Below are 16,081 nucleotides of genomic sequence, written 5' to 3'. Positions count from 1 at the left end.
CCTCTGCCAAATGCAATCCAACAGTTGACAGGAGAAAGAAATGAATATAACTAGAAAAACGGATGAACTGTTAAGAACATAGAATTAGACATTTGTTGCAACAGGTTTTTCAACTCAATGAACAAACCGATGGAACAAACTGCATTCTAGATCGACACAGGGAACAGCTAGAACATGACATTCGGAATGAGAAAAATAGAGAAAGGGAGAGGCAAATTCAGCCCATTAACCACAACATCTGCAAGCGCACAGTGCGTTTGGCTACCACTAATCACTACTACTACTGCTTCTGCTTCTGCTGCTATTAATTCCAACCCCCAAAACACTGAAGCCGCATATGCATGCAGGGACGCTTCAGTCGCCCACGACGCCCACCCGACCGGCCGCCGCCTGCACGGCTCACCGGAGGACGCGGCTGCACAGCCGCGACACGTCCGACGGCTGCACGGGCTTCAGCAAGAAATCCTCCGCTCCTTCCTCCAAGCACCTGGCAAATTAACCAAAAACGTGTCAAGAATATGAGTATATCTTGATAGTATTTGGGCATATATGGGCACCGATACTGTGCACACAAACCTGTTGATCCTTGTAGAGACGTTCTCCGAGGACATGATCACCACAGGGATCTCCTTCAGCCTGGACGACTCCTGCAAAGATATGCCATTTTCTATTGTCAAATCAGAAAAGGTGAGTAGTAATATGCACGAGGAGTACTATGGAAGTTGGCCCAAATAACGGTGGTGGTATCACCGGATTACCTTGACCTTCTTCAGGAGTTCATACCCGGTCATCTCCGGCATCCAGTAGTCAGTGATAATCATGCTCACATTCGGTTCCTGCGAGCCAAAGAAAAAAAAACGTTTACGGCCTCGCAGGCAAAACACACCTCCACATTTGCGTAACCAACAGCAAAAAGGCAGAGGATGCCGGAGACTCACCGAGCCTAGCAGCTCCAATGCCCTCTTCCCGCTGTCCACAGCCGTCACTACACACATGCACACGTAAGAAGAAGAACGAGGATGGACAATATGTGGTACAGGAGCAAGAGAGCCAGCAGCTCACCGCGGAACTGAGAGCTCCGGAGGATGCCGGAGATGACGGCGCGGTCCACGGAGCTGTCGTCCACCGCGAGGACGTGCGGCGCGCCGCCCCTCTCGACGCCACGGCTCCTGCAGGTGGCCATCAGATCGATATCTCTCCTACAGTCCTACTCGCGAGCAAAAGGCAAGGCGGCTTTAGGAATTCGGTGTGTGACCGTGGAAGGGACTGGACGTGTGGTGCGCCTTATATAGAGGCGGCCGTGCGTGCGAGATGGGGAGAGAAGACGACGTCAAGGAGCGGAGACGAGGGGATCGATCGCCCGGCGCGCCCACCGAGAGTGATCGATATCGCGGCCGCCAGGGAGGCAGGTTGGGCGAGAGCTAGCTAGCTAGCTACGCTAGTGAATCCAAGAGATATCGATACGGCCGCGGCGCGGATCTGATACGGCCCGTATCCCCGACCCCGCGCGCTCCCAATAAGCAAAGCGTGACGCATCGCCGCGCGCGCCGGGGTGGGGTGCGAACCGTGCAACAAAGTGCAGTGGATCCACGAGGCCACGTACCAATGAGGGCTACGGCTCGGGGGCGTGCGCGCGTGAGCGACCAGGCAGCCAGCAGCGGACCGTATCTTTTGTCGCTTCCAACAGTGGTGCTCGTATTTAACCCGCCTCGCGCATCCTGCATGCCTGCCTGGCACGGACGGCCGGGCTGGCTGGCTCGGTCACCGGCGCCACCGTATCATCTCTCTTAAATGAGCTCCATCTGCATCAAAGCATCCTGTGTATACAGGATGAGTATCATCCACCATAATATCACTGTCATTATAATCAACTGGTGTATAGGTCCCATGCTTCTATTACCATACACGTACTCCGTATTAATGTTTATAATGATAGTATCATTACGATAGAAGATGTGAACCCGTGTATAGATACTGTACGCTTTATTTTTCTCTTGCAGAACTACTGTCTGATACTACTGTATACTGTATACACGAGTACTGTATACAGTGCCGTACTGTATCTGCTTTACAATTACTGATCATCGGTCCCTCTGTACTCTGTAACAGTTGTGTACATACAGTATATCGCCTCGTATGAAGGTTGTAGTAGCAGTGTCGTAGCACTGGTACTAGCAGTAGCAGGTTTGCTCATTTATTGGAAGCCTATAAATACACCGTATGTCCGTACGTATGTACATGGAGTACTCGGCTGAGGAGGTGAATATGTGGATGACAGATTTTTTTTTTTTAACGGAAAACGGCATAAGAGTGCCCCTTTTCATTGAATATAGAAGGAGAAAATATAACCTTTAAGGGTAATGTAAAAAAGACTTTAAGCTATAAACTATACAATGCGTGGGACGAATTCGCGCAATCTTTTTGCCCCTGCTAAGGCCCACAGGCTAGCCTCCTCTTTTATTTTTGCTAGGAGAAGGCCTACCGCCATCTTTTTGTGATCGAAAATCCGCCGATTTCTCTCCTTCCAGATTTCCCAGACTACTAGTAGGATGAGGGACCGAAGACCCTTTTTTGGGATGTTGGGAGTATTTGCTAGGCTTTCCCACCATTGGCGGACTGACTGGGCTTCCTCCCACTGGGACGGCTCCAATTGATGATATCCCACCCATCCGGCAACATGGTGCCAGATTCTCTTTGTGTATCTGCATGTGGCGACAAGATGCAATCCCATCTCAACTTCGCAACGACAGAGAGGGCAATGGCCGTTGTTCTGCCAACCTCTTATTGCAAGTCGGTCGGACGTCCAGACTCTATTCTGGATGATGAGCCAGGCATGGAATTTGCATTTCCCCGGGGCCCATGCTTTCCAAATCAAAGAGTTGAGATTTGTACTTGGCGCCTCCAAGCACTGTGCATGATAGCCCGAAGAGGCTGTATAATGGCCATTGCCTGTGAATTTCCAAACAATCTGATCTGGCTCTTCACTGACTAACTGCACATTCCGGACCGCTTCCCACAAGCGAACCAGCTGTTCCACTAGGTTGACTGTGATGGTTGAGCCTGCGTCAAAGATCAGGTCATGCACCCATGCGTCGTCCTCTTTCCCTTGGTGTAGGGACTTTTTCCTATTTTTGGAGATCGCGTAGACCAACGGCATAAGATCTTTTGGCCTATGCCCATCAATCCAAGTGGAATCCTAGAAGCGTGTCATATTCCCATCACCGGCGGTTATCTTTGTTGAAGCAGCGAAGAGGTCTTTGTCGATTTCATCACAAGGCGTGTCCAAACCCACCCACGGCTTGTTCGGATCTTTCCATTCGTGCCAAAGCCATCGCAGTCTCAAGGCCCTTGTGAATTTTTCTAGGTTCAGGACTCCCAAGCCTCCCTGGCTAGTCGGCAAGCACGTCTTTGTCCAATTGACCTTGCATTTTCCCCCAGTGATATCGCCTGTGCCAGCCCAGAAAAAACGATGTCTCTGCTTATCAAGTTGCTCCAGGGATTCTTTCGTCACCTTCGAGGCGGTCAGGAGGTAGATTGGCTGTGGATGACAGATTGACATCCATTCTGCAGTACGTCAGTACGTACATGCATTCTGGAGTACTGTACGTATCTGAGCGATTTTGCGGTGCTGTGCGTCAGTTAATTGAGGTACTGCGCTTTCACTTGATTATACGGTGTATCTCGCGGATACGCCGTATCTCATCACGAGCTAGCGACAGGCCAGAGACAACTTCCTGCCATAATCATGAGCATGCGTATAAATTGAAGAGCCGAGATCATGTCACTATTTACTTCCAAACTGAGAGATTACGTATAGTTAAACCGTGAAAGATAGTGATACGCTCGCCACTAGTGATACGCTAGTATATTTACTTCCAAACTGAGATTATGTAGCGAATCTCCGATAGTTGGATGTTAATAACTCTTGGAAAGACAGAAATGGATAGAGCATCAAGGACAGAAACAGTACTTGATGCTACAAAATCAGACATGTTCGAAGTAAATATTTCTCACCTAAGCCTAAACATATAATACTAGTAGAAGATAAAAAAAAAATTCCTATCTGCGGTACACTGGCACCGTATCTTGACGGTCTCGTGATCGTGCACTCGTGAAGTCGTGATATGCCAATGCTTCGTATTATTTTTTTTTTTGAAAAAATACGAATTATCCCTAAACTATCACGGTCGTCCGAATTACCCCTCTAACCACAAAACCCGATATTCTTCACCCCAACTATGCAAACCGGACAAATTACCCCCCTCGACCCAATCCGCGGTGGTTTTGGTCTACGTGACATACGCGTGGCAGTCCAGTCAGCAATTTATTTATTAGAAAATAGACGGGGCCCACCTATCATACATTTTTCCTCTCTCTCCTCTCTCTCACTCTTCCTCTCTCTCTCTTCTCTCACTCTCTCTCGAATCACAGCGGTAGGCAGGGGGCGGCGAGCGGCGGCAGGGGATGAGGCGGTGAGCGGCAGCGGCGGTGAGGGATGAGGCAGTGAGCGGCAGCAGAGGAGGCGAGCGGCGGCGGCCGAGGATGCGGCGGAGGAGGCGGCGGCGGCAGAGGAGGCGAGCGGCGGCGAGGTGGCCGCGGAGGAGGCGAGCGCGGCGGAGGCGAGGCGAGGCGAGGCGGCTCCCGCCGCCGCCGGTTCCCCTACCTGCCCTGGAGGGCGTCGTCGCCGCCGTCACTTCCCCCGCCCGTCCTAGAGGGCGCCGCCGCCGCTGCCCCCGTTCGACCTGGAGGGCGCCGTCATCGCCGCCGCTTCCCCGCCCGCCCTGGACGCTGCCGTCGTCGCCGCTTCCCCAACCCACCCTGGACACCGCCGTCGCCGCCGCCGCCGCTGCCCCAGCCCGCCCTGACGCCGCCACTTCCCCAACCCACCCTGGACACTGTCGTCGCCGCCGCGGCCGGGCAGCTCTCGCCGCCGCCGGTTCCCCTACCTGCCCTGGAGGGCGTCGTCGCTGCCATCACTTCCCCCGCCCGTCCTAGAGGGCGCCGCCGCCGCCGCCCCCGTTCGACCTGGAGGGCGCCGTCATCGCCGCCGCTTCCCCGCCCGCCCTAGACGCCACCGTCGTCGCTGCTTCCCCAACCCACCCTGGACAACGCCGTCGCCGCCGCGGCCGCTTCCCCAGCCCGCCCTGGACGCCGCCGTCGCCGCCGCCGCCGCCGCTGCCCCAGCCTGCCCTGACGCCGCCGCTTCCCCAACCCACCCTGGACACCGTCGTTGCCGCCGCGGCCGCTTCCCCAGCCCGCCATGGACGCCACTATCGCCGCCGCCGCCGTTGCCCCATCCCGCCCTGACGCCTCCGCCGCTTCCCCCGGCCGCCCTGGACGCCGCCGTCCGGTTCCCCCTCCTCGTCTCACACCGCGCGCCACCGTGCATCCTCCGCCACGACACAGAGACCGATAGAGATTAGGAAGAGAGAGATAGAGGGGGTATGACATGTGGGTCCCACTATTTAAAAAAAATAAAATGCTGACTGGACTGCCACGTAGACCAAAACCACCGCGGATTGGATCGAGGGGGGTAATTCGTCCGGTTTGCATAGTTATAGGTGAAAAATGTCCGATTTTATGGTTCATAGGGTAATTCGGACGACCGCGATAGTTCGGGGGGTGATTCGTACTTCTTCATATTTTTTTATCCGACTAAAAATACAAGAACTAATATATTACATCTGTATTATCCGTTCATATCCGTCTCCTTCTCATCCCTACTCACACAGTCACACCGCGCCAGCCACCTTCTCTCTCTGTTGTGTTCCTGCTCGTCGCCCCAATATCAATGGTGAATTCGCGAGCCTACGTACAGATTGAACCATCTGCATACGCTGGAGTATGCTGTAGGAGTACATGCTTCTATGGGCGATCTGGCATGGCGATCTTGCGATCCCTGACGAGTTCCGAGGAAAATCTTGCATATAGACTGCCAACGATCGCGCTCTCTCATGACATAGGAACACTCCATATGCTCAACTGACAAAGCTAGCTAGGAGCTGACTACTATGACTTCCTTTGGTGAAGGCAGTACTACCTCCGTCTCAAAAATACTTACCTCTAGCAAGGACGATATTGCAGTAGTGTCATCCAGTGCGCAGGCTGTAGCCGAACAAAAGATTGGGATCGTTCAGCAGGCCAGCGCTCAGGCTACAGATTGGAATCATACCAAAAGAAGCAGGAGCAAACAAAAGGAACGGAACCTTGAAGCATCGGATGATTAGACGGACAGGCGCCCTAGCCCACACGTCGTAGACTGTAGTGGATCCAATCCTACTTGGTTGGCATTCGGTCATATGGAAGGACGAAAATGGAGCTAGAATGCAAACCATGGTGTATGGAGTACTAGAGGATTACTGTAGGCATGGCCCGATTGAGGTCAAACGGTTGCTTGCTTGAGCCGTTCAGCTACATTAAACAAGTGCTCAGGGTTTGAGATAAAACCTTACTCCTAAATGCATTAAAGGGTTTGTCCTTACTCAAACTAATCATATGTCCGTACGTTGCAACGGGATGATTTTTTTTTCCTTTTCTTTCTTTTTCTTTCATTTTAAATTATTTTAGATGTGCTATGTGTGGTAACAAAACTTGTTTTTATTGTGAAGACTACAAAATGATATACCGTTCTAACGGAATACTACCTCTATCCTGTAATAAGTTCGTCTTTAGCTCCTTATATTTGTCCCAAAATAAGTTTATTTTTAGAGTAATTATTGTATTGGGGTTTGTGAAAGTAAGGAATAATTATATTGGGAGTAGATAAAGTAATGGCATGTACAATAGTTTTTTATTAGGGCGATAGCAGTGTGGCCACCGCATTTGTTGCGCTTCGGTTTTCACCTAGACCAAGCTCCTCATAGGATACAAAACATGCTTCACATTGCAAGCTATTTGTTGTAGGTCCCACTAGCAGGCAGCTCCACTCCTACCTTTCATCTCCCCCCTCTCTCTCTCCTCTCTGCCTTTCCCACCACCGGTGGAAGATGAGGCGCCAGGTGGAGGAATCCGAGGCATCAAGTGAAGACAACGTCGGGTGGAGCGACGACCAGATCCGCTGGCACACCACCCTTCCTCTCCTCCCCCGAAGCAGTGGTGACGTCAGTGGTGTGGGAGGCGGTCCGAGGCAGAGCGGCGTCGGCTTGAGGTGAAGAAGGTATGAGGCAGAGCGGTGTCGGCAACGGAGGGCGATGAGATATGTGCACGACCTACTTGCTCCAGCGGCTCTCCTTTCTCCGTCAGATGCATTTCTCCTCTCACCGCCTTTTTCAGGTGAGTAACTCGCGTCTTTGTTTTTCGAGGGACGAAAACCTCTGTGAAGGGATGAGGGCCCACACCCTCTCTCCTCCACAACATCACGCATGCTAGGTGGAGACATGGAGCAACTCGCGAGCGTGGTGAACTGTGAAGGGCCTTAGTGGACTCTCTCTATTGCTATGCAAGTTAATTTGATGACGTGAAAGAAAGAGAAAGGTGGAAAAAGAAACATGGTTAATATGCATGACAATAGTTTAGAGTCGACTCTTAGTATTTATTAGAGCAAGTTTTATTGCACAGTGGTGAAAGAATGGAAAGAAGAACAAGAAAAAAAATGTTGATACATTAATGGTTAGAGACCATGTTATCTTAACTGTTATAAGACGTTAACCTCTAGATTGCGTAGAGCTTATACTTGATTCTACATGTCCTAAGGAATAGTTGTATCGAGATATGATAAAATAAGAGAATTCTAGTATTTTGGGTTTTGTATTCGTATGTGTGATATGGATGAAAAAATGAATATATTTTGGAATGAAGGTAGTAGCTGATATCATGATGACGTTAACATGATATCGTATATATCATATAGGTACCGGATCTGGTACCTCCAATACTAAATATAATATGTTTTACTCCCTCCGTCACAATAAAAACTAATCTAGTACTGGATGTGACACATCCTACTACTACGAATCTGGACATACATCTAGTCTTAGATTCGTTGTTTATAGGACGGAGGGAGTACTTAATATGGATACTAGATTTGGTACATAGGTATCATGCTGACATCATCTTGACATCGTTGGGATGTTACACAGTTCCATAGTATTTCTGTTTTTCTATGTTGGATGGGTAGAATGGAGAGGAGGACTCTCCTTTTGTGTACCAGCAGTATAATGTGAGCTAGCATACATTCATGTTATTCTCGCCAGAGCATCGTCATCTTCTCCTCCCTCCTCCTGCTACTATCTCTCTTTCTCTCTGTGCAAGTTTGACCTACGCATTGTTTACAGAGTACTAGATCTCTGGTTGCTCCGCAAATCATCAGATCATTTTGGCTGGAGTTTGACTTTTCACCGCTAGAGATAGATACTACTCCTACTAGGAGTATCTATGATGGATTTGCAAGGGACAGGCGCCCTAGACGGGGAACAAATATTTTGACGCAGACGCCATGCAGCAAACTGCAGGATGCCTTGATGGGTGGCTTTTCTGACTCGGCACGCTGCTCCCACGCAACGAATCTCTGGCATCATACAGTCGATTGGACCCCAAATTGTCCCCCATTTACTACAGTACTCTGCCCAGTGCCAGGCTCGATGACTGCTTGACTGATGATGCCAGGTCAGCTCCGCTCCACGGGCCGTCGACCGGGCCGTGCGGTGCGGCGCCGAGCCACGCAGGCACAGCGCCACCAGCCCGCCCATCACTGATTCACCGTACGGAGTGAAATCATCACTGAAAAAGTACACCGAAGGTCCCTCAACTTTCATTGAGTTACAAAATCATCCTTCAACCATAAAACCGGATTCTGCGTATCCCCCAACTTATAAAACCAGTACAAACTAGATTCCTCGGCAATTTTGATTCTGATTTTATCCTACGTGGCGGCTGAGTCAGTGTGAGACCCACGTGGGCCCCATATGTCAGCGTGGCCACGTTGGCCTCCTTTCTCTTTCCCCTATTCTCTCCCTTCCTCCTCTCTCTCTCTCACTCTTCTATTCTCTTCTTTGGGCAAGCCGATCGGCGGCTAGGGCGGAGGCCGCCGGGGCGAGGTGGGAGAGGAGGAGGCGACGGGCGACGAGGCGGCGACTGCGATGCGGGAAAAGGTGAGGGCACGGCCGGTCGCGAATGACGTCGACGGCACTGCTTCGCCGCCGGCGGAGGCAGAGCCAGACGCCGCGGCGGTGGGCAAAGAGGCGGAGGCGGAGCCGGGGCCGGACGCCATGGCGGTGGGCATAGAGGTGGAGGCGGGGCTGCCGGGCGGAGTTGTCGTGGTTCCAGAATGCGTCGGAGCCGGTGAAATGAAGGCGGCACGTGACGGCTCCTGTGGCCATGATGACCGCGTCGGCGTGCAAGGATTCAGAGTTCAACACCGTCGAGGAAGATTGGCGACGCGGAAGGGGCACGAGGAGGGGTCGACGGCGATGTCATTCCCGAAGAAGCCCTCGAAGAGCACGGGCTTGAGCTCGGCGCACGCCACGTAGACCACCACAGTGTGCACCGTCGGCCTGCTCCCGATGATGCACACCGTCGGCCCACTCCCAATGACACACACGCGTGTCCCGATGATCCCGTTCGCTGACGCAGCCGCGGCCGTCGCTGACCAGGACGCGGCGGTGGCTGCGGGCACGAACTGGCGGGACCTCTCCCAGTCTCAGCCGCCTGCGCCCGTTGCACGCGCCCAACTACTCCTCTGACGCCGCCCGTGGAGAGGAGAGGAGAGAGGAAGAGATGTGGTGTAGCGTCCGTTCCATCGTGGCGCCTAGCGGGAAAATGTAATTCCTAAAAACCCTAATTGCGAAAATTGTTTCTTCGCTTGCAGTCAGTCTCCGTGCCATTCCGGATCTCAAATCCCCGATCTATCGTCAAGTTCAAGTCCCGAATCCAAATCCAAACCCTAATCTCAATTATCCTTCCCAAATCAAATTCCTCCGCAAAAGTCTATTTTGCCTCCCTCAGGTTCAATGGGCCGAATTCCTCTCGGCCCATCTCTCTCTCTCTCTCTCTCGCTCTCTTCCTCGCTCTACCCGTGCGCCGCGCGCGCGTGCGCGTGGGCCGCGCCGAGCCTAGTGCCCTCCGCCCTCGCTGCCGCTTCCCGCCGACGCGGCCCAAGTCGCCGCGCCGTCTGTTGCTTCCCGCGCGCGCACGCCGTGGTGGCCAACCGACCAGTCGCCACCGCCGTCAGCCTTTGCCGCGGCTGTTCGCGCCTGCCGCCCGTGTCGCCGCTCCGCTCCACACCGCCCCCGCCGTCATCGCCGTCGTCACAACCCGGCCCCGCCACTCCGCGCGCTAGCTTCCAAGGGACGGAGGCCGAGCCCCTCCTCCCTCTGCCGCGTCGCCCTCTCTCCCTCCTTCTTTTCCCAAAGAGGCAAGGGGCAAGCCCCCTTTCTCTCCTCCTTTTACCCTTTTCTCTCCCGCCGGCGTCATTCCCCTCCTCCCTGTCGCCGTTTTGGCCGCTAGCCGGAGCACCAGCTCGCTGGCTTGACCGTCCAATGTCGGTTCCCCTCTCCCAAACCGACATTGTTGCCCATCTAAACTCAAGCTCCCCCCCTTCCTTTCCCTCTCCCATTCGCCCTCGCTCCACCGCGCCATTGCCGCCCCTCTGTCTCGCCTCCGCCGTTCATCGCCAAGCACCGGGAGAGCCGGAGTGTGCGAAGGACGTGGAAGGGGACTCCGGGCACTCGTCTTCCTCCACTTCCCCGGCCCGAGGCCGGAGAGATCACTCCCGTGCCGTCGGCCTCTCGTCACAGCGCCCCGCCTCGTCTCGGTAGTGCATCTCCCCGTTCTCCCTCCTCGATCCCTCCCCGTAGCAATCTGGCGCCGCCCCGACTGCTGCCGTCGCTCGCCGTGTGCTCGCCGCCGTCGCCGCCCGAGCTCGGAAGCGACACTCGTCGCCGGCCTCCCTCGATGCGTTGCCTCCTAATCCGGCACAAGGGATGGATTCCCGTAGCCGCGTAGATGCTCTCACCGCCAGGAATCAGCCCCTCGTGACCTCGTCGCCGTTTCCCCCTTTTCTCGCCGCCGGTTCCCGCCGCCGCAATCCGCCGCCAACGAACTCCCTCCGGCAAATCCAAGCCGTTGGCTCGCTCCCTCTCGTTCTCCCTCGTCATTCCGGTGTACACCCCGTCGCCCCTCGTTGTCGCACGGCGTCCCGGAGAAACCGCCGCCGCTCGCCGTCCATTCGCGGCCGGCGCCTTCGTCTTCCTCTCGCCGGCCCGCGTGGCTACCACGAAGGCGCCACGTCGGTGCCACCTCGGCCACGACCGGGTCGAGCCGACCCCGGTCGGCCGCTCCCTCCGGCCCTGCCCGCGCGCGCGGTCCACCGCGAGCCGTGAGGCTGCGCGTGGGCCCGCTGCACCGCGTCCTCCGCGAACCGCGCGCATGCGCCGCGCCTCCCCTCCCCAAACCCTAGCACGCCCCGCGTGCACCTCGCTCACGGTGAGCCGAGTCGCCGACAAGCGGGTCCCACCCGGGACCACGCAAGGTGGACCCGGCCCACCGACTCCCTCTCTCCTCCCCTCCCCGCGAGCCCCTTGGGCCGTCCCTCAGGCCGGCCGGCCCAATGGCAAGGCCGGGCTGCGCTCAAGCCACCCGCAAAGTCTAATTCCCCTCCCTCTTTCTTTTCTTTTCTTTTGTTTTTCAAAAAGGATTTAAATAAATCCTTTTCCTTTAGATCAAAAATCCAATAATCTTAGAAATTCAATATCTTCCCAACCGTAAGCCCGTTTGACTCCGTTCAACTTCCAAAATTCCTCAAATCTCGAGATCTATCTAATGGCACGCTTAGAGGTCAATAATAGGGCTTTATTTTCACCGTTTGTTGAGTTGTCCCGTTTCGCGTGTAGTTACGGAGCCCGAAGACCCACAGTGCGAGGATTTCGAGGATCAAGCTCAAGATCTCGAGCAAGGCAAGTCACCTTTGATCATCTTGCACCTATAATTTAAATCTAAGTATTTCTTTTCTGCAAATATTGCATGAATAGGAAATTACACAAGTAATTCGGCCGCGGCTTGCGAGATAGCCTGCCGGCCCCCAATCCTAATTGCTGCAATTACCCTCCTTGAATTGTTGAACACTTAAACCTCCTTTGTCAACTGTTGTGCTTCGATGCACAGGTCCTCGGGTACGTGTATCGGAACACACCCCCCCAAAATATAAAATATCCAACGATGGGTAAAACTTGGGTTTACAAAAGACTTGGAAAACCCGACACCTGGGTCGGTGCTTGCGAACTAAATGAATTTCCAAAATCGCGGACCGGGGAACGTACAGGGTGTACGGTTTCCCGCTTTTGCACTTAAGGACCGTTTCCTTGGAATTTCATCCGAACATAAGACAAGTGCGACCACATGGGTGGAATAGGACACCCCTGGCTGAGTAAATTGCTAAGCGGGGGAGCCTTGATGCCGAGAGACATGTGGATTCAACGGGGTGGTGTCGGGGAGAACCCCCGGGCTTCCTGGCACAGTATGGTCTGGGACCTAACCTGTTGTTGGTCTGGGACCCCTCTCGTCGGCATATGGCAACCCTGTGTCTGCTCTCGAAATGCCTTGTCATGAAAACCTTTAGGTCACCAGACGTGGCCGTTCTGCACGGGCTAGGTGATTCGGGTTAGTAATGTCGTGTGGGTAAAGTGAACCCCCTCTGCAGAGGTTAACAAACTGTTCGAACAGCCGTGCCCAGGGTCATGGGCGGATGTGAGGTGATTCCTAGCGTAGTTTTGTTTGACTACGGCTTTGTGAAATTTGCTGTTGTGGATTGGGTTCGATGTTTGGAAAATCTGTGGCTGATGGAATCAGCCAGGCCTGGGTGGCCGTTTGAAAGCTGTTGGCCGGGTGCGAACCTTGAACAAATCAAAAGACTGATACATTGCACATACTCCGACCAAACGAGACGCACTGTCTCATCGTGTCGTTTGAGAAGCACTCACTTAGTTGTATCATAAAAGAGTTTAAATAAAATCAATTGCAAAAACAACAGCCTTTCCTTGAAGCCTGCATTAAACAATTAATTCCCATGGCTTGCTGAGTACTCCCGTACTCACCCTTGCTCTATATAAATAATCCCCCCTAGTTGCTGAGGAAGATGATGTGGATCCCGCTGACAAGGGGTTCTTCCAGGAGCAAGTCAGCTACGATGAGTTTTAGGGTTTCGACCTAGTTCCCAAGTCACGCCTATGATGATTGGTCTAAGTCTTGGCTTCCGTTTTCCCCTTTTGTAATGCAGTTGTGAGCTCGGGATCTGTCCGCAGCCCAACATGACTGTACTCCTACTCTATAATAAAGAGACCTCTGTTGCTGTGATATTCTGTCTTCCTGTGATACCAGCACTGTTTCCTGGGACTGGTATTGATAAACAGGTTAATTTGGAGCGTCACGGGCTAGTTCCGTTCGAAGCTAGTTCGGGGCGTGACATGTGGAGAGGGGAGGGGGAAATGAGGTTGACATGTGGGGCCTACATGGGTCCCACACGGTGTCAGCTGGCACGTTGGATAAAACCGGAGTCAAAACCGCAGAGGGATCTAGTTTGCACTGGTTTTATAAATTAGGGATGTGTTGTATCCGGTTTTATGGTTGAAGGACGATTTTATAACTCGATGCCAAGTCGAGAGACCTTCGGTGTACTTTTTCCAAGGGAAATGCTGAATACCGGTATACCGTCCCGACGGGATAGGATAGAAACCAACCAATCCACTCTTCTTCTACCTAGCTATTCTTTCTACAACATCTCTCTCACGCGTGCTGCTGCAACTAAGTCAACGACGAGCTCCAGCGTGGCATGGGTGTGGATGACGGAGGACGCGGTCACCGGCGACGAGCTCCGACGCGGCCGCCCCCGATGAGCCCCCGGCATCGCGGACTCCGGCGACGAGCTTCAGCGTGGCGTGAGGCACGAACGGTGGAGGATGTGGCCGCGGCGACGAGCCGTGTGGCATGGGTGTCCATGACGGAGGACGCGGTCGCCGGCGATGAGCTCCGACGCAGCCACCCCCGACGAGCCCCCGGCATCACGGAATTCGGCGACGAGCTTCCGCTTGTCGTGAGGCACAGACGGCGGAGGACGTGGCCGCGGCGATGAGCCCGGCGTGGGGAGCGACGACGGAGGATGCGGCCGACAGCGACGTGGTCGCCGGATTGCTGCCTGGAGCTCCAGCACCGCCACCCGCCATCCACAGCGCCGCCGTTAACGCCCACCTCCGGCTCCATCCGTGTGGCCAGCCGGTGCGCCCTCTGCCAGCGCCCCAACTCTGTCGCGGGCCCTCTCCAGTCGTCACCTTCGTCGCTGGCCGTCTATCCCGCTGCGAGTCCAGGCCTTCATCCTATCCATCTACTGCTTCGGGGGAGCAAAGAGACAAGATGGGGTGCAAAGAGCTTGTTGACCTGGTCATGGTTGGCTGTGGAGTGTGGTAGAATTATCTTCTACATGGTAAGAATTGCATGATACGTGATAGGTATCATCTTCTACGTTGTAAGAATCGCATGATACCTACTTGATAGGTATCACTCGATATCGGCTAGGTATCAGGACCTGATACATCGCAAGCATCACCAACCATGTGGTAAGAATCGCATGATACCTGTTAGGTATCACCCGATACCGGCTAGGTATCAGGACTTGATACATCGCAAGCATCACCCACCACGTGGTAAGAATCGCATGATACTTGATAGGTATCATCTTATACCTCGCAAGTATCACCTGATACGTGGTAGAATCGCATGATACCTGATAGGTATCAGGACTTGATACATCGCAATACTTCACAAGTATCACCTGATACGTGGTAGAATCGCATGATACCTGATAGGTATCACCCGACACCGGCTAGGTATCAGGACCTGATACATCGTAAGCATCACCTACCACATGGTAAGAATCGCATGATACCTGATAGGTATCATCTGATACCTCGCAAGTATCACCTGATACGTGGCAGAAACACATGATACCGGTTAGATATCAGGACTTGATATCTAACCGGTATCATATCGTTTTTGAATAGAATTGCGGTATATAGTAGCTATGATACTAAGACTGATAACCACCAGGTATCGTTTATCAAGACCAATACCCACCATGTATCAAATATGATACTTGGCCATCCGGTTATCTGGTACTTGATACCAACCGGTATCACACACGATGCCTGTTATGAGGCATGGCACCCTCTCGGTATCAGACGTGATACTTGATAATAAACTTAATGCTCACCCGGTATCAGATGTGATACGTACCTAGTATCAGATTTAACACCTGGTAGCTACGTAGGCTACTACTTGCTATACTGAACTAGCTTGGCTATCACATGAAGATTTTTTTGCGTATGTACGTGGACAAAATGACAAACGATGGGTCAATGGGGGTGACATGACACACCTTTTGAGACACGATGATAATACACATAACATACTAATTGAACGGAAGGAATCATCTGGCTAACTGCTTGTAGGCCTGTACCGTCCGAACGGTATACCGGTATATAGCAGCCCTCTTTTTCAATCATCACAATGTTCAAAAGTTGCGCCCCAAGTCCGCAACACGTAGAGGGAAAGACCGCGATTTTGGACTCCTTTTCGGCTTCTTGTCTAGTTGGGCCTTGTTATGCTCTACACGGAGGAGAAGAGGAATACTAATAAACGGGCCGTCCCTCTCGTGTTTATTACGATCATATGCGTCACCGCTTACGATGGACTACTAGTCGCCACAGATGTAAGGACGTGAACGTTGACATGTGCTTACGATGTGCTCACAAAATCAAGCATTGGTGTCAACACCGGATCCGTGACCTAATCAAGTTCCTACCCCTTCGCAACGTCCGGTATCGCACGCCGCACGGTGCTCCATCGCGGAAGACAAGTACTGAACCTTGTAGTGTTGCATCATTTTTCATAATGGAAATGGAGGACTGAGTCCCTTTGCTGAAAAAAAAAAAACAAGATAAGCACGTACAACTGACCATTCTTCCATGGAAAAAATCGAAGGTCAGGACTGCGTGACACCTGCTTACACGTATGCAGCGCATCCAACATGTCGACACTAGCCTGGTTATATCTTCTTAGAAGCATACGACTACGCATTTCACGGAGCCAAATGACC

General features: G+C 53.0%; 1 protein-coding gene across 2 annotated transcripts; it reads right to left on the bottom strand.

The window, feature by feature from the left end:
• On the bottom strand, positions 1-1,241 carry LOC127771531 (two-component response regulator ORR5). 2 transcript variants are annotated; one of them, XM_052297450.1, is made up of 5 exons: positions 1,063-1,241; positions 939-985; positions 759-836; positions 577-647; positions 1-487 (listed from the first exon to the last, which is right to left on the bottom strand). In XM_052297450.1, exons 1-5 carry the CDS (start codon positions 1,181-1,183, stop codon positions 400-402), a joined length of 405 nt encoding a protein of 134 aa, XP_052153410.1. In that variant the 5' UTR covers positions 1,184-1,241; the 3' UTR covers positions 1-399. The 2 variants fall into 2 exon arrangements, with proteins under 2 accessions (XP_052153410.1, XP_052153409.1); XM_052297449.1 differs by having other exon boundaries at positions 759-985.
• Positions 1,242-16,081: the final 14,840 nt, after the last annotated feature.

This window comes from Oryza glaberrima, chromosome 4 (genome assembly GCF_000147395.1).
Source record: "Oryza glaberrima chromosome 4, OglaRS2, whole genome shotgun sequence".
NCBI classification, from domain to species: Eukaryota; Viridiplantae; Streptophyta; class Magnoliopsida; order Poales; family Poaceae; genus Oryza; species Oryza glaberrima.
The sequence above is the reverse complement of the archived record's forward strand: the minus strand, read 5'-3'. Positions and strand labels throughout refer to the sequence as shown.

Coding starts and splice junctions, on each gene's coding strand:
- LOC127771531 (XM_052297449.1), bottom strand. CDS start 1,183: ATGGCCACCTGCAGGAGCCGTGGCGTCGAGAGGGGCGGCGCGCCGCAC. Junction 648..758: donor AACTCCTGAAGAAGGTCAAG/GTAATCCGGTGA, acceptor ATATCTTTGCAG/GAGTCGTCCAGGCTGAAGGA. Junction 488..576: donor GTCTCTACAAGGATCAACAG/GTTTGTGTGCAC, acceptor TTAATTTGCCAG/GTGCTTGGAGGAAGGAGCGG.